A 16,337-nucleotide genomic window follows, 5' to 3' on the forward strand; every position below is an offset into this window, starting at 1 on the left:
GTGCAGTGGTATAATAGCTCTGCCAAACTTAATGCGGCCTAAGTACCTGGAATTGTGGTGCTATCCAAAAATGTTTATCTCTCCGACAGGAAGAATGCAATTTATGCAACAGAAATGTTAGGTTAATAACGTTAAAAACGCATATTTTACCAATGCATGATTAAAAAACGTTCTAGAACGTTTTTTAATGCTCATATAAAACTATAAATAAACATTTAATCTCCTTTCCTCTCAATAACTTTGTTCACCCTCATCTTTCCCTCAATCACGCTCACCAAGTACTTGTGTATCTTGTAATACCTACCCAGAGAATCGTTCCAACTTGCTTCATTAGCCAGACAAATGATCATATCATCCCTGCCCTTCAGCCTGGCAATTTCGTGAGCAACCTCGTGGGGAAACATCTTCCTATACACCGTGTTGTCAACCTTTTTACTGTTGGCATCGACCTCAACGAACGAGCTGAGTGTCCTTGTACGGTAACTTGTGCTCTTGGTGAGCAACCGATATTTATCCTTCAAATCGCACGGTCTTCTACCTTTTTGAAAGTACTCCTTGTACGTTTTGTATATTCTTGTCCAGCGACCGCAGCCAAACATTAGCACGCCCTTTCTGAGGTACTCTACCTCTGTTTCAGACCACCAAGTCTTATCCTTAGGATCGATCAGCTGGCTGTAAATAGGCTTACTGTTCGTCTGCACCACGTGCTGTGGCATAGTAATGCCCTGTGGATTAACTTTATAACGCTCGATGTACTCCATCACTCTTCCAGAACATGCACGAGCATCCATGCTCTCATGATCATACGCATGCACTCGCTCGGAACTGAACGATTCTCTACTGTCATGTGAAAGGGAATTTGCAGTCTCATCAGAGGCACAGTGCGTCGAATACTGCAGGTCTGTATGCCCGTACATATCATCAGCGCTCTTTGTTTCACTGTTATCATCCTCGTATTTTTTTGTGTCCCTTGTTCTCCTGTTGGTGTTTTCCTTTGTACTTTCTTTCTCATTTGTCATGCCCGATGCTCTTTTTCTTGCGGTTATGTTTTTTCTGCTTGCCATTGTGCTGTTGATGAGGGTTAGAGGGTCACTCGTTTTTAAACGGGAAAAGCACGAAACTTCGTACATGAAAGGGGAAACGTGTACGTACAGACTGGTGTAATAATTTGTAGAAAATAACTCATTAATACCACAATACGTGTATCATAGCATGTTTTATATGCACGTACCGCAGTTTGTGCGCATCAATCTTGCTATGTGCACAAATTACAGATGAAAATTTAATAGCACATACCTTTCTGCAAGTGCCAAAGAAAATGACAGAGCAATTTATGCAAAATAAACGTATCGTACTTCTACGATACCACCATGCTACGTCACGATAGGTGTTACACGTAGGCATACAATACCTATCGTATCTTTGGTGTGCCTGCTTACGCTAGTGCTAGATTTGTTACGAACAAAGGTTGTTAAAACGCGATGTACCATGAACGGCAGTTACGTATTCTTTCCTTGTAAGGGGTTTAAAACTCTTTGCACGTACTAATCGGTGCCTTTACACTTTTACAGGAAGTACTTTCTGTTTAGACCAGAAGTGTTTGTTTAGGTGCAGTGGTACGAGGGGGCGAACTGTTGATGAAAAGAGCGCATTGTGTTGCAAACAAAACATTGCACCGTGTTACCGTGCCTGTTCACAGTACCGCATGGTGTACAAAGGCTAAATTCGTTCAATCGTGCATTATTTGCTGTAATTGAGATTAATTGCGTATTTTCTGCCCCTCATGAAAATTATCTTTCAAGGCGTTGATCCATCAAAATTGCAGAGCCATACGCTTACGATAGCACCCAACACACAGGTAAACAACATACCTACGCTTATAGGGTATCTTAATGCTTATCATGATACACAAGCCTTCTTCAAGGATAATGTGCTACCGCCTGGTATGATGTGCATTATTAATGGTGTTGATTCGTGTTGTGGGGATGGATGTGTTAGTGCAGGTGATGAGATTGTGTTTATTAATTCTTTGCACGGCGGGTGATATGAATGGGGTGAAGTGGTGGCGAAGTGGTAGAGTGGTGGTGAAGTGGTGAATTGGTAGAGTGGTGAATTGGTTGAATTGGTAGAGTGGTGAATTGGTTGAGTGGTGGTGAATTGGTTGAATTGGTAGAGTGGTGGTGAGGAACCTACGAAGTGGTGTGAAGTGGTGAAGTGGTGAAGAATCTACGAAGTGAAGTGGTGGTGAGGAACCTACGAAGTGCTCACCATAGCCACGCATTTTAAGTGAACGGTAAATTTTTGAATTAAGCAATCCTAGCAACGATCTATTCGTAACATTCTTTACTGCTTGATGTACGTGGCGTGTTTCATAAAATTGTGTGGCTGAGCGTACTAAGTATTACATTTCTGGTCACAGCATTTTACCACATTCCTTTCATGTACACGATTATCCTGCCACCCACCCTACATCCTTACTACATATAAAAATCAATAACCGTTTTATTTACTCTTTCCGCTCAACATATCAGTCATCCATCGCAGTGCCTCATCAACTCCCTTCCACTCCTCAACATTGCACACAACCACCTTAACCCTATCACCCCAATCCTTCGCACTCTCAACCACACAGTCCCCAATATTTCTCGTATTGCACATCACAAGCACAACGTGCCGATCCATCCTATCCTTTAGCAATCTCTCCAGGTCCAGTTTATCCTCATCCACGTCAACGATAAACACCACCCCATCGCTAAATCGCATATTAAGCGACCACAGTTCCTTGTCATGACATTCCACGTTGCACAGACTAACTTTCAATGAGTTTAGCGATGTCAAAGTTTCGAGGTGGCGTGCGTGCGTGTTGCGCTCTTTCGTGCTTTTTGTTAGTCGGGTGTACATCGTGTTTGTGCTCTTTGTGTCCGGGCCTAGCAGCGTTATTCGGGCCCTGCTCTGCTTTTTGCAGCATGATAGTGACATAAGGGGGGTAAGTACGTAAAACTTATGGAGTGGTGTGGTAAAGGAAGGTGCCATTTTTGCTGTTATGGAGTGAAGTGGAGCAAAAATAATTGCGGGATTGCTAGATGTGATGGTGTTATGTGAGTTATAACGTGCTTTAATTGCATGGTGCGTGGTGTGGGAAGGTAGCATGAGCAAGGAACAAAACATTGAAACAATAAATGAGAACAAATAGTAATTAAAAGGGAAATAATATTTAAATACAACAAATAATTTAATAATAAGTAAAATAATAATAAGTAAATACAACAAATAATTTAATAAGTAAGTAAAATAAAATGGTATTCAAATACAACAAATTCAACAATAAATAAAATAATTAGTAAATACAACAATAAGAAATTATGTAGTGAAAATGGAAATATAAAAAATAAATGAAATAATACACAACAAATGTAAGAATGTAAAATAGGAAATGAATAGGAGGTAAAAATATGAATTAGATATAAATAGCATAGATGTGCATAAAAGTGTAGTAATGCATTACTAACAATATCATTGTTTATTACCAGCACGCATACAAATAACCTATCAAAATAAGGAAGAATCATTCTTGTACCATTTAATTACAAATACGTGTTAAAAAGATGGTTTAGTGCATAAATATGCATAAGAAAGGAGTACGGTACGATAAAGCAGTGATACGTGCATTATAAGGAAGTGACAGGCGGAATGATTGAACGATAAAGAAGGAAACGGATGATCTAACAGAGTAGATGTAGAGTAGATGAGGAGTAGGGGAGGAGGAAAGATGAGGAGGAATGATGAGGAGGAATGATGAGGAGTAGATGATGAGGAGTAGATGATGAGGAGTAGATGATGAGTAAAGATGAGGAGGAATGATGAGGAGGAATGATGAGGAGGAATGATGAGGAGGAATGATGAGGAGGAATGATGAGGAGGAATGATGAGGAGGAATGATGAGGAGGAATGATGAGGAGGAAAGATGTAGAGTAGATGAGGAGTAGAAGAGGAGGAATGATGAGGAGGAATGATGAGGAGGAATGATGAGGAGGAATGATGAGGAGGAATGATGAGGAGGAAAGATGAGGAGGAAAGATGAGGAGGAAAGATGAGGAGTAACACTACTAGTAACACTACTATTACTCTACTACTCCTTCAATCACTTCATATCCTCCCCAATCCTAAACCATTATTTACTCACCCCTCGTACCCCATCAACACCAAAATGCTACGCAATCTCATAATCAGCCCGTACCTCATCCCTTTAATCTTCTCATTCCTCATTCTTACAAAGATCTACAGCACCATAAATTTTGGTAGCCGTTGCTACGAGTACACCACGAACAGCGTGTTTATAAAGCGAGAGGGTGATGAACTGGTGGTATTAGGCGATGGGTGGACACATACGGTTGGTGCATGGTATTTTGATGTTTTGTACGTTTTGTATGTGCTGGGAGTGCGTGATGATACAGCTGGGAGTGTTGATACGTTTTTGAGCAGCGTAGGTGTTATTGGCGGTAAGGAAGGTATTATCGGTGCTGGTGGTACCGATAATAATATTGAAACGAGTGCGAACGGTAGTGTTAACACACCGTACTTACCAAACCTTTCACCATTCGCTAAGTTTCTTGCCATCACCGTGCTGTGCAAATCCTTTCCATTCAAAATATCGTTTACCACCCATCACCTGCTCATGTACACCTTAACCTCTGCATACGTACCGTTCCGTATTTACACTCTGCGCAGTGCACATGGCGGTACACGTGCACGTAACTTGGATGAGGTAGTGAAAGAGGTGTACGATAGAATTGATGTGCTGAAGTATGCTGATGAGTGCACGGTTGATAGCTTGGGAGTGTTTGTTAAGTACGGGTATTTGGATGATAAGGTGATATACGTGTGTGATGGTGATATTGTGGTATTTGACTGTAATGAGGATGGTGATGAGGATGGTGATGAGGATGGTGATGAGGATGGTGATGAGGATGGTGATGAGGATGGTAATGAGGATGGTGATGAGGATGGTGATGAAGAAGATAAGAACGAGAAAAGTAATGAGGATGGTAAGAACGAGAGGGAGGGTAGCACTAAGAATGGTAAAACTAGAAATGGTATGAGCGGTAAAATCTACAATCATAAAACTAAGAACGTAAAGATCAATACGTGTAGTACAACACGTACCCGTATTAAAATCCATATACGGTGCAAAGAAGCATCAAAGTCTCTTCTCATACTACGTAAGCGTAAGAATACGTTGTTCGTACGCACAGTGGTAAGTGGTACGGTTGTAAAGAAAGTACCACAATATACGGATGAGAGATGGCGTACGTACTGTGATAGCATTGAGGGGTGCTGTGATGTACTGAAGAGGTGCGGAGAGGAGAATGAGGGCGTTATGTATTTAAGAATGATTGGGGTAATAGAAGGGTAAATTTGGTGGTAACGTGGTATTGGTATTGGTATTGGTATTGGTATTGGTATTGGTATTGGTATTGGTATTGGTATTGGTATTGGTATTGGTATTGGTATTGGTATTGGTATTGGTATTGGTATTGGTATTGGTATTGGTATTGGTATTGGTATTGGTATTGGTATTGGTATTGGTATTGGTATTGGTATTGGTATTGGTATTGGTATTGGTATTGGTATTGGTATTGGTATTGGTATTGGTATTGGTATTGGTATTGGTATTGGTATTGGTATTGGTATTGGTATTATCAATAACAATTGTTATTATCAATTATCATTACCAATTGCTGTGCTGTTACTGCCCTTAGTGCCACACGGTACGTTCCCCATTTTTTAGTGCCCCTCTTCAACCCCATAAAAATGAACGGTTCAAAAATACGCATAAAAATAAACGAGCACACTCCCACATCACTCCAACTCACAGTATCAAACGCTCCCTTACCGTTCTTAAACGCTCTACGCCGTGTTATTTTGGAGGAAGTACCTGCTGTTGCCATATCAAAGGTACTGTTCCATAAATACGTGGGAGTGCTACCTGAAGAGGTACTGGCGCACCGTCTTGGTCTTGTACCCGTGTTTTGCGATGCTCTGCTCCTGAGCAGTAGCGAGGAGATGGTGAGGAGTAGCTGTGTTAGGATGAGGATAAGGAAGGAGGGGAGTGATGGGGGTGTATGGGTGAGAAGTGATGATATTGAGGTTGTACATTTTGATAGTGGACGTAGGATTAGTAGCTGGTCACGTGCTATGAGTGAGGACCGGATTGGTGATGAAGAGAGAAGTGATGAAGAGAGAAATGATGCTATTGATGGTACAAATAACAGCTCTCCAATGATAAAACAAGGCGTACTAATCACTAAACTAGGCCCTAACCAACACCTAGATGTAGAAATGTACGCCACAAAGGGTACAGCCAAAGAACATGCGAAGTACAGCACCGTAAACATTTGCTACTACCGCATGCACCCCATCCTAACACTCACCCGCTCCTTTAAGAACGATGATGCTCATCTTCTCAGAAAACGGTTCAAGAACGGTGTGATAGGCATACGTAAGAATGGTAAAGACGAGGAAGCATACGTGGTTGATGACAGGGATGTAATTGATGCAGAGAATGTTGAAGGAGTGTGTGTGGAGAAGGATGAGCACCGTGTGCTTTTCTATGTTGAAACTGAATTTGTTGATCCTTGGGAGGTGGTGAAGAGAGGATTGTATGTGCTTGTGGAGAAGGGCAAGGCATTGAGAAGGGATGTAAGGACATATGTGGATGGAGTATGAGAAATGGAGTATGAGAAATGATGAGTGAGAAATGGAGAGTGAAATGGAGAGTGAAATGATGAGTGAGAAATGGTGAGTGAAATGGTGAGTGAAATGATGAGTGAGAAATGGTGAGTGAAATGGTGAGTAACAAATACCGATCATAGAATAGTAGTTTGGAAGTGCCTCTCTCTTACTGACAAAGAACCCTTTGAGCAGGTTAAAACACACAAAAAAGTATTTAAAGAATAAAAGAACCTAAAGCTAACACGAGCACAGATAAACAATCGAAACTACCTATGAGGTGATCAAACATAGATAAATTAATAAAAGGTATCTTACGACGTGTTATACTTTGCGTTATCAAGAAAAGGCAGCGTGTAGTACCTTTGGTGCACACATATATGCATTTAGAACCCTAAAGGTGCATCTTTTTTACCATTTTTGTTCACATTCTCATTTTTTTTACATTTTTTATGCCGCCGTTCATCTTGCTTTGATTCATAGCCATTTTTATAATCATCTTTCTTATAATCATCTTTCTTATAATCATCATTTCTTCCCTCTTCCTCATTTTTTCCCTCTTTCTCATTTCTTCCCTCTTCCAAACAATCATACAATTTAGAATGTACCTTTCGTCGTACTTCCTTTTTCTCTCTGTACTTCTTGTACAGCACATACAAATCCTTTATAATCAGCTTACCACCCTTCCTTTTTTTCCTACACATTCTTCGTATGATACGTGCGTTACCTGCATAAACAACCTTGTCAGATGGTACGGTGGAGGGGTCCTTAAAGAAATGGTTTATGGTAACGGGGACAGATGCATTAACAGTATTTATGCTAGGTTGTTTATGCTTTCCTTCCACTTCTTCAATCTCACCTCTCTTCTCACCTCTCCTCTCACCTCTCCTCTCACCTCTCCTCTCACCTCTCCTCTCACCTCTCCTCTCACCTCTCCTCTCACCTCTCTTCTCATCACCATTCTCACCTCTCTTCTCATCACCATTCTCACCTCTCTTCTCATCACCATTCTCACCTCTCCTCTCATCACTTCCTAATTCTTCCTCTTCCTTCTCCATAACCAAACCATGTCCTACAAACGAATAAACTCCCTCCCTCATCACAAAGTGATAAACATCTCCATCCGTACAAAACCCTTCAAACCCTTCCATCTCATACCGCACACTCCCACAGTACATCACGTCCTGCCTCTCAAAGAACAGAAACCTTCCCTCCCAGCTGTACAAAATAACGAACCGGTCGTTCACTTGCAGGCGGGCCTTCTCCATTTCGTACTCCACAGCCATAACGGTGTGATCCATGCCCAGCACGTACAACACGTTAGACGTGATGAAGAACAGCGTGCCATCACGTGCACGTACTTCCTGTATCCTGGTAGGAGAGCCCATCACGTGCATGCACTCACCGGTGCGCACGTTCAGCACGTACACATCGTTGCTTGTGCACACGTACAGCTCACGCGGGTGCACCGTGCTGTGCACACGCACATTTTCTGTGAAGAAGTGCTCGTGCACTTTTTTGCCATTGCTGTACACGCTGAGGTGCCCGCGGTGCGCCACCACGAGCTCATCAACCGTATTTATGCACACAGAGGTACTCGGCGTATAAAATACTTGGTTGGTGCGCAGCTCTGCAACAGCGTGCCGTGTGCACGCATAGATGAAACTGCGCTCGGCTGTGATGCTATGCGCATGATCGCTTAGCTTTATGCGTTCGTACGTGCCTTTGAGGTAGCAGTGCAGCAACGTGCCATCGTACGAGAACAGCACGCCCTGATCGCGCAGTGCCACGACATGCCTGAGCACGCGTCTTCTATCATCGGTGTGCTTGTGCTTAGCATTCCTGCACCACTTCGTGCACAGTGCATGTTTTGATTTGTTGTGCCCACGGTAATCCATCGGTGCTATGCCTCGTTTTATGCGCTTATCCACCGCACCACACTGACAGTCACTGCTTGTGCCCGTACTGTTTTTCTTATTTATGCCAATGTGAATATCAGAATGATTATTTATGCCGTTTTTGTTTATGCTGCTATCTTCTACGTTACTGTAATTAGTGCCTTTATCTCCCAAGTTATCTCCCACACCCTCATCTCCCAAGTTATCTCCCACACCCTCATCTCCCAAGTTATCTCCCACACCCTCATCTCCCAAGTTATCTCCCACACCCTCATCTCCCAAGTTCTCATCTCCCACGCCCTCATCTCCCAAGTTCTCATCTCCCACGCCCTCATCTCCTATTCCATTGCTATTCTTACACACAGCCTCCTCCTTATTATTGTTTATGTTCGTACTACCAGTATTTAAGCAAGCAATCTTGTTTATGCTCTCGCTCCTCGGATCGCTATCTAAACCTGCATTCTTGTTCATGCACATATCAGAACTCATAGTATTTTTGATATTTTTATTGTTTGCACAGCCACACTCCTTATGAGTGCACTTCTCAGCACCGCACCCATCAGACGTGCCCTCTCCGCGTTTTAACTTCTCCTCCATTCTTCTTACGAATCTTTTACAGTCCTGATCAACGAAGAAATCGGGAATGTTTGTGGCACGTTTAAAAACAAAACGGCCGTTGTATTTGATTGGTGTGAGGAAGTGGCGGCATTGACGAGGTACGAATGGCTTGTGGACCGGTTCTAGCTGTATTGGCATGGAGGGGTACATTTTTGGTGTTGTTGTTGGTGGCGGTGAGATGCTTGGTGAGAAAGGGTAAGTAATCGCTTTTTACCAGAAGTACGTTTGTTCATCTCCTTGTACCGCACGATCTGAACACACGCATTTTTATGGACCAATAAGACTGACCATGGACATCGGTCTTTAGTTCACGGGTAAATCAGTGCGAAAGCTTGTTAACGCCTATTGCATCATCACTACAACAGAAAGGTGTACTACAACTGTGGTAGTGATCTTAGCACACAACCTGTGAATTGCATGGCCCTCACAGGAACACCTCAAGAACTTTTCTTGCTGAGACGAGCAGTGAACATGCCATACAGTCCACCTCTGTAGGTTGCACAGGAAATAGAACAGATTTGATTAAAAGCATTTTGATGGGTGCTTACGTGTGATGACCGGTCTCATCCCATGGTATACACCGATCGTCTTCCTTTCTTGCCCGTATTACCACGTTTATGTTAAGACAGGATGGTAAAGGTATGCAGAGGTATATGTGGTTATCTACATTGGTGAAAGGCTGCTTTTTAGGGCACATTCCGTGTCTTCTACCTCAAATATTTTGTTTAAGCGAAAGTATACCGTTGAGATGCGCTCGCACAGTGTCACCACGTATGAAAATAGCTACGATGTATTCGTCGTTATTTCTATCAAACGCTACGTATGATACGGTATCGGTCATCGGTTGCAAAGATCTATCTCGCTGTCCTTTAAACGATAGTCCCGGGCCAACCGTTTTACATCGCGTGTGTTTTATTTTCTTAAAGGAGCATATTTTATCCTTTCTAAGCTATTTATTGTGGTTTGATATGTTTGTGTAGCGTAGTGGTACGAAGTAAAAATGTTTTTTGTAGAAATGCTGATTATGAAAGTGCCTTTACTATGCATCTTAGCATGGTAAGATAATTGAACAAAAACAGAACATAAAAATGGCTTGAACGTTTAATTAAATCTGCTAACTTTTGTTGTATCCACCATTTTGCCATGCACTACGTAGCTTCCTCTTTTTTTCTTTCGTCTCCTGATACACCAAACAAAAAGGAAAACCAAAAGGAATAAAAACGGAACTGCACAAACTCCTACAATGAGGGCAGCGTTACCCGAAACTGGTTCATGTGCTAGGTTCAATCGGTGCGAGGATGGGAACATGAGGAAGCTCCCTCTTTGGACCAAAATCAATGCCTTTGACAATCGAAACACCTTGACAGTGTATATAATCTTTAGAATCGATGCAAGATAATTTAACCAGCTCCATTTTGTCATCATTAGGGTTTACAGAATCATCGTACGTGTCGCAATTCACAATTCCAAAATTATTTTTAGAACAGATCGTCCTGAAACCAACTATCTTACCAGAACCTAATGGTTGATACGGCGATTTACCATTATAACCATTAGAAAATTTCATATAATTACCATAAGTTACGTATTTCAGTTTCATTGTGGACATTTCTGCGCCACTCGATTTCGCAGAGGACTCTGGTTCCATAAAAGTGATAAAACCTTTGCTCATGTATTTATCTTTTTCAGTTTCTTCTAAGTCCATACCAAATAATTCCACATCAATAGACATATCCTTCTCATCGTTTAACCATGTCTTACATTCGGCACTGCCATCCTTTTTACGACATCCTGCGTAAAACTTGATCTTCTTGGAAAGACTGCGTTCCGTGCTAGTCTGTGGTTCATGATTCAGCTCATTCGGATTTGTCACACCATGTCCTACTTCCGATGTACTTCCAATACGGTCTTCTGCCACTGTGCCGAGAGTATGCGATTCATTACCATGTGTTAACTCCTCAGTACCCTGTTTATCCTCTTCTTTACTCTTTTCGGTGTTACTATTAACGTGTGAAGTGCTGTTACGTACCATTATAAGTTGTTATATTCATTTTTGCGGTGCTTAAATACTTTCAACGATGTATTAATTAGCCATATACAAAAATATTGCATATTTTAGGTTAATGTGCTCTATCGAGCAAAGCATTCGTATGCAAACACACAATTCGTGTTTAAAGAGTAATCAATGCTTGTACTGATTGATGAGCATTTTCTCTTTTTTTTAGTACGTGCGTATTGAATGGCTGTGAACACGGCAGTAAATTACACTTTTATTATTTTGAATCACAATCAATGATATATGAGGGATTTTGAGAGTACTGTAACAATCAAATGAATTTAACTAAAATTTTAAAAAAGAAGAGAAAAAAATGAAAAGCAATAATTTGAATGAAAATACGTACGGTCTATCAAATTGTATACATACGTACAAATATTTTATTTGTTTTCCTGCTCTGTATTACTGATTGAAAAAATGGCGTACTAAATTTAATTATCACACCTATTCCTTTTTGGGTTGCTGCGATAAAAATTAATGAAGAAACTTTTAAACAACTTATACTCGGCTTAGGACAGAGTATAACCTGGTTTTGTACCAATGTAGAATATTTAAGGCTGTACAATATTTTAGCAGTAAATATTATTATTCTTTTTAGAAGGTGCTCATACTATTGAGGTAGTGTACCACTTACCACAACCATACGCTGGTACTGAACGCTTGTTTGTGATCTGCGCTACTGGACCTTAAGAATGGCCTTGTTATTAACGTTGAGAAGGCTTAGTATACGAAATATTAACCGTGTAATAAATTATTCGATACTGTTATGAATTTATAGTAACACTAGCTGTGCTACTTCCGGTTATAAAACGGAAAAAATTGCAATGCCCATTAAATGATGTTTTTCTCTTCTATATGTCGTATTATGTTTTTTCATTGTTAAAACCTTTGGTAGGCGTTAATAACTTAACTTCCATTCATTGGTCATGTGATTTTAGTATTGTAAGTAAATGATGACTAAATGCGTCTCAGAAAAAATGAATTGCAAAACATTTTTGGACTCTTTGTTCAGTGCAAATACGTGAAACAAATTTTTTTATTTTGTCGAAGGCTCAAATAATTTATTTCCTTCACTGACCAATCAGCTTTCGAGTTGTCTTTTTATCTACGTGAATGAACAGCAATGGAACAGTCAACTAATTCAAACTCAACAGAATTGCTAATCATACAACCCTTTGCAACTCTGTCAGCCATAAAATCGCCTTAACTCAGTAAATCCTACGGCTTGTGCCTAGAAATGCTCTCAATCCATGTAACGCATTAATAATCCTGTTTATAAATGTTGTTAGACTTGGTTTACGCCAAAAATTGTTTACTTACCTCTTCTTACATCAGGTAGCCCTTTTTACACTGCTTATTACCAAGTATCTTGCTAAGCACGTACCCGTTCTTGTACAGCAGCCCATAATATTTTACAAATTTGTGCACCCTTCCATGTCACTGTTCTCCCAAGAAACATTCATAAGAGAGGTACGCACGTTAGTACCAACCCAGGAGAAGATAAAGACCTTGGCGCTGTACATGAAGACTACATCTGCCGAATCAACACGAATGGTGCGCATTCTCGATCAGGAGTACGCGAACAGCAATGCATACCATAAGCTGAACATTTTCTATCTTGCGAACGAGCTCATCCAAACAATAAAGAAGAACGAGAAGGACCTTGCGCTTCTTCTTGAGCAGATCAAAAGTTTTGTGGTATCAAATTTTGATGATGCGAATGCTGAGATGTCTAAGCATCCGGTGCTTAAGGGCAAGCTAATGGAACTCAAGAATGTATGGGTGGAGAGAAGGTTGTTTGAGAATGCAGAGCTTGCGAACAGCCCAACAACAAATAGTTATAGTAGAGAGGAGGTTATCAGGAAAATAGAGGAGTACTTTGATTGTAGAGAAGCGCTTGCAGAGTACCTGGATGGAATGGTGAAGAAGCTCAGGCACGAGTGAGCATGGCACATAGTATTAAATAAATGCTACACCGTTTTACACGCACGACCAAGAAATGACACGTTAGAAGTGACAGCACGTGTTATTTTCGTATCATTCATATTATTTGTTTGGCATTGTGTCTGTTCTTGCGGTACGAAGCGAAAAAGGGCGATAGCATGGCGGTGGGACAGTGCAGTATTAAGGCTTTGACAGGGCGGTAACAGTAATGTTACTAAAATTGTGGCTGTTATCGATCAGCGTTGCGGTTATTGTCGTAATACGCCACCGTACTGTTACTATGCTCTATTTCTACTACCGCTATCATTATACCCTACTTCTTCAGAGTCCTTTGTTTCTCAGGCTCACTTACAATAACCTCTTCTGCACAAATACCCTTTCTTCTTCTTTCATCCACAACAACACTTTCCCAGTCATCCACATACCTTACGTATCCTTCCTCCCACGTATGCACGTAAAATGTTCCTTTGGTCATGCTCTTCAACTCATCGTTAAAATCGTTGTATAAGTACCTGCGGATGTGAAACTTAATGATGAAGAAGCAGTTGGTCTCGTCGTACTCGTTGGACAGCATCTTAAAATGGTACTTGTTGAGCAGTTTGTAGCACTTGCCTACGTATTGCTCGGTGATGTGCAGCTTGCAACGGTAGTAAAACACGATTGGGATTGGCAGTGTGCTTTCATACGCATCGATAAGGGCCCTTAGAAACTTGGCGAAAAGATCGGAGGATCTGGCGCGATGAGCACCCTTACGGGTGATACAGATGCGGAACGATGTAAAAGACACTTTCTCGTGCAGTAATGGCCCTTTCTTGGTGAACACGTTGACTACGTTCTTCATTTCGCTTTTCAAGGCATGTGCCATTGACAGGTGCGTTTCGTCATCATTAATTCGCAATTTGTGGTTTAGCGCGTCGATCAGAGGAATCTGATCAATATACGTTTTGTATCCACTGCTTGTGTCCCTATTCATACTGTCCATGCCTGTATCACCGTTCATATTTTCACTACCAGCTGTGGTTACCTCTTCACCGTTCGTATTTTCACTACCAGCTGTGGTTACCTCTTCACCATTCGTGTTTATACCACCGTTTTCATCACAATCCTCATCACTACCTAATCCTTCCTTGTACTCCACACATACCTCATTGTCCCGTTCCTCACTCGGTCCAACAATCAAACAAACACTAAGTCCGTCTACAACCGTGCAATACGTACTCACATCTCCACATCCCTCACACATCAAATCATAAAATATAATTTCATCGAATTCGTATTTCAGATCGTGTGCGATCTTCTCAAAATGCATGTGTCCCTCGCACAATAGCTCAACCTCACCGTACCTATTAATCTTCGCCTTTAGTATCGGTTCACAGTATGAAAGCTGTTTTATACGCTCTTTCATGTCTGACCACGGTTTTATTTTTTTTATGTAGAATGGCCGTGTTTTGAGCACATTCTCATGCACATCGAGCGCAGACGTACTAAGAATGCTGTTTCTGAGAAAGTCGCTTTGTATGGCCACCAGGTTTGGAGCTTTCGCGCTCTTCGACTCTATCAGCCGGTTGTTGCTAAACTCGTATATTTTAGTGATTGTGGACCGTTTACTTGTTCCCTGTGAATTGCTGAACAGCACCATGCCCTGCTCCACATGTGTAAATAGCCGTGTAATGAACAACACCGTGTGTTCGTATACCATTGCATACGTAGTAATGCCTATGACTGCGCACATCGCCTCTGCTGGTAGAATAGTGCATAAAAATGCATGGTGATCGGCTGTAAAGACGCCGCTCTCATCACCGTTCAGGCACTCCGTATCCTCCTTATCAGCATATTTGTTATCTTTGATCCATTCCTTACGAGTGTTTACACCCCCTTGGGTTGTCTGTTCTACGTTCTTAGCAATGTTCTCTTTCCCTTCTATGTTCCCAGTAATACCCTTATTCGCCTTCGGGTCATCTTCCTCCTTTTTCTCTGCTCGACTCCTGACTTCGTCATCTCCCATTTTTCTATCTTCCTCTTCCCTTTTCTCGCCGTGTTCTCCTGCTAAACCGTGATCATCCGGTTCGTCTGTTATCAATCCAGAATAACTCAAAGACCGTAATGAATCAAAAAGCGTAATCGCTAAAGGACAAATGTCCCTTAGTTCCCGTTCATTTATTCCTATAGTGTCAAGCATTTCCATCAATTTCGCTCTCCTATGCAATACTCTAGGTGCACATGTATCGTCCACACTCATAAGAAACAAAAAGATTAACACGTCTTTTAGCGTGCTGTTCTCTTTGATCCTGCCAAACATGCCATAATTTACACCATACGATGCTGTGCTACTGCACACCACGATGTTGTTCATGCTCCATTCAAAGCACTGCTCATTTAAACAGGCATTCATGCTCTGCACGATGCTGTGCACTACGGGCACCAGCTCAATGCTACCAAGCAGCTTATCAATTTTGTTGAGCACGAGCACGCACTGCTTACCTCTCATCAATGTGAGCAGAGAAAGTGTGCGTGGTGTTATGCCCTCGTTAACATCTACGATGAAAATAAAGTGATCACACAACCGCGCACTGCACTCTATCAGCGATTCAAAGTCAACGTGGCCAGGCGTATCGATGAAAATGAAGTCTTGTGCCTGAAAAAACGACAGTTTGAGCGTTATACCGCGCTCCTGCTCGTCGTCTCGCGTGTCGAGGTAGCGCAGCTGACCAGCACTCATCCGTGATATGATGCGTGCGTAGGACAGCATTGAATCGAGGAGGGTGGTCTTTCCGTGGTCAACGTGCGCAACAACCGATACGATGAACATGGGGTGCCATAATTTTTGGCATGTTTTTATCCCCGCATGGATGACATTCTGCATTCCAGGGAAAGGCGACGCATTGGAACGCAGAGCTATCCATGGTTGATGATGATGTTGATCATCATGTTTTGATGGTTTTTCTGATGCTGACCGTGATTTTAGATCAAAGATGATCATAATTCTGTATAAGCACGGTTTGAGCCGTGATTCGATATTAATGACGCGTAGATGCCGTTATTTTGATGTGATCATCGCGTGCACTACCATGGTAAAGAGCACCATTCAAAAC

The 16,337-nt window shown here is 41.7% G+C and overlaps 10 protein-coding genes across 10 annotated transcripts; 5 read left to right on the forward strand and 5 right to left on the reverse strand.

Annotated features, from left to right (window-relative positions):
* Positions 1-215: 215 nt before the first annotated feature.
* On the reverse strand, positions 216-1,130 carry VCUG_00138 (uncharacterized protein; the record flags this gene model as incomplete). The annotated part of the gene is made up of 1 exon (XM_008074971.1): positions 216-1,130. The coding sequence occupies one exon, from the start codon at positions 1,128-1,130 to the stop codon at positions 216-218; it is 915 nt and encodes a 304-aa protein (XP_008073162.1).
* A 653-nt stretch (positions 1,131-1,783) lies between these two features.
* VCUG_00139 (uncharacterized protein) lies at positions 1,784-2,117 on the forward strand (the record flags this gene model as incomplete). The annotated part of the gene is made up of 1 exon (XM_008074972.1): positions 1,784-2,117. The coding sequence occupies one exon, from the start codon at positions 1,784-1,786 to the stop codon at positions 2,042-2,044; it is 261 nt and encodes an 86-aa protein (XP_008073163.1). The 3' UTR covers positions 2,045-2,117.
* A 372-nt stretch (positions 2,118-2,489) lies between these two features.
* Positions 2,490-2,983, reverse strand: VCUG_00140 (uncharacterized protein). Its single transcript, XM_008074973.1, has one exon. It carries the CDS (start codon positions 2,977-2,979, stop codon positions 2,503-2,505), a length of 477 nt encoding a protein of 158 aa, XP_008073164.1. The 5' UTR covers positions 2,980-2,983; the 3' UTR covers positions 2,490-2,502.
* Positions 2,984-4,074: 1,091 nt separating this feature from the next.
* On the forward strand, positions 4,075-5,430 carry VCUG_00141 (uncharacterized protein). The gene has a single exon (XM_008074950.1). The coding sequence runs from the start codon at positions 4,091-4,093 to the stop codon at positions 5,411-5,413; it is 1,323 nt and encodes a 440-aa protein (XP_008073141.1). The 5' UTR covers positions 4,075-4,090; the 3' UTR covers positions 5,414-5,430.
* A 238-nt stretch (positions 5,431-5,668) lies between these two features.
* On the forward strand, positions 5,669-7,049 carry VCUG_00142 (uncharacterized protein). The gene has a single exon (XM_008074974.1). It carries the CDS (start codon positions 5,812-5,814, stop codon positions 6,724-6,726), a length of 915 nt encoding a protein of 304 aa, XP_008073165.1. The 5' UTR covers positions 5,669-5,811; the 3' UTR covers positions 6,727-7,049.
* VCUG_00143 (uncharacterized protein) lies at positions 6,953-9,419 on the reverse strand. The gene has a single exon (XM_008074951.1). The coding sequence runs from the start codon at positions 9,393-9,395 to the stop codon at positions 7,116-7,118; it is 2,280 nt and encodes a 759-aa protein (XP_008073142.1). The 5' UTR covers positions 9,396-9,419; the 3' UTR covers positions 6,953-7,115.
* A 443-nt stretch (positions 9,420-9,862) lies between these two features.
* On the forward strand, positions 9,863-10,225 carry VCUG_00144 (uncharacterized protein; the record flags this gene model as incomplete). The annotated part of the gene is made up of 1 exon (XM_008074975.1): positions 9,863-10,225. One exon carries the CDS (start codon positions 9,863-9,865, stop codon positions 10,223-10,225), a length of 363 nt encoding a protein of 120 aa, XP_008073166.1.
* A 290-nt stretch (positions 10,226-10,515) lies between these two features.
* Positions 10,516-11,484, reverse strand: VCUG_00145 (uncharacterized protein; the record flags this gene model as incomplete). Its single annotated transcript, XM_008074976.1, has 1 exon — positions 10,516-11,484. The coding sequence occupies exon 1, from the start codon at positions 11,275-11,277 to the stop codon at positions 10,516-10,518; it is 762 nt and encodes a 253-aa protein (XP_008073167.1). The 5' UTR covers positions 11,278-11,484.
* A 1,187-nt stretch (positions 11,485-12,671) lies between these two features.
* Positions 12,672-13,290, forward strand: VCUG_00146 (uncharacterized protein). Its single transcript, XM_008074977.1, has one exon. The coding sequence runs from the start codon at positions 12,736-12,738 to the stop codon at positions 13,243-13,245; it is 510 nt and encodes a 169-aa protein (XP_008073168.1). The 5' UTR covers positions 12,672-12,735; the 3' UTR covers positions 13,246-13,290.
* A 268-nt stretch (positions 13,291-13,558) lies between these two features.
* On the reverse strand, positions 13,559-16,108 carry VCUG_00147 (small GTP-binding protein domain; the record flags this gene model as incomplete). Its single annotated transcript, XM_008074978.1, has 1 exon — positions 13,559-16,108. One exon carries the CDS (start codon positions 16,106-16,108, stop codon positions 13,559-13,561), a length of 2,550 nt encoding a protein of 849 aa, XP_008073169.1.
* Positions 16,109-16,337: the final 229 nt, after the last annotated feature.

This window comes from Vavraia culicis (genome assembly GCF_000192795.1).
Source record: "Vavraia culicis subsp. floridensis unplaced genomic scaffold supercont1.2, whole genome shotgun sequence".
Classification (NCBI taxonomy): domain Eukaryota; kingdom Fungi; phylum Microsporidia; family Pleistophoridae; genus Vavraia; species Vavraia culicis.

Bases quoted from the DNA above. Each gene is read 5' to 3' on its own strand.
- VCUG_00141 (XM_008074950.1), top strand. From the start codon at position 4,091: ATGAGGAGTAACACTACTAGTAACACTACTATTACTCTACTACTCCTT.
- VCUG_00142 (XM_008074974.1), top strand. From the start codon at position 5,812: ATGAACGGTTCAAAAATACGCATAAAAATAAACGAGCACACTCCCACA.
- VCUG_00143 (XM_008074951.1), bottom strand. From the start codon at position 9,395: ATGTACCCCTCCATGCCAATACAGCTAGAACCGGTCCACAAGCCATTC.
- VCUG_00140 (XM_008074973.1), bottom strand. From the start codon at position 2,979: ATGTCACTATCATGCTGCAAAAAGCAGAGCAGGGCCCGAATAACGCTG.
- VCUG_00146 (XM_008074977.1), top strand. From the start codon at position 12,736: ATGTCACTGTTCTCCCAAGAAACATTCATAAGAGAGGTACGCACGTTA.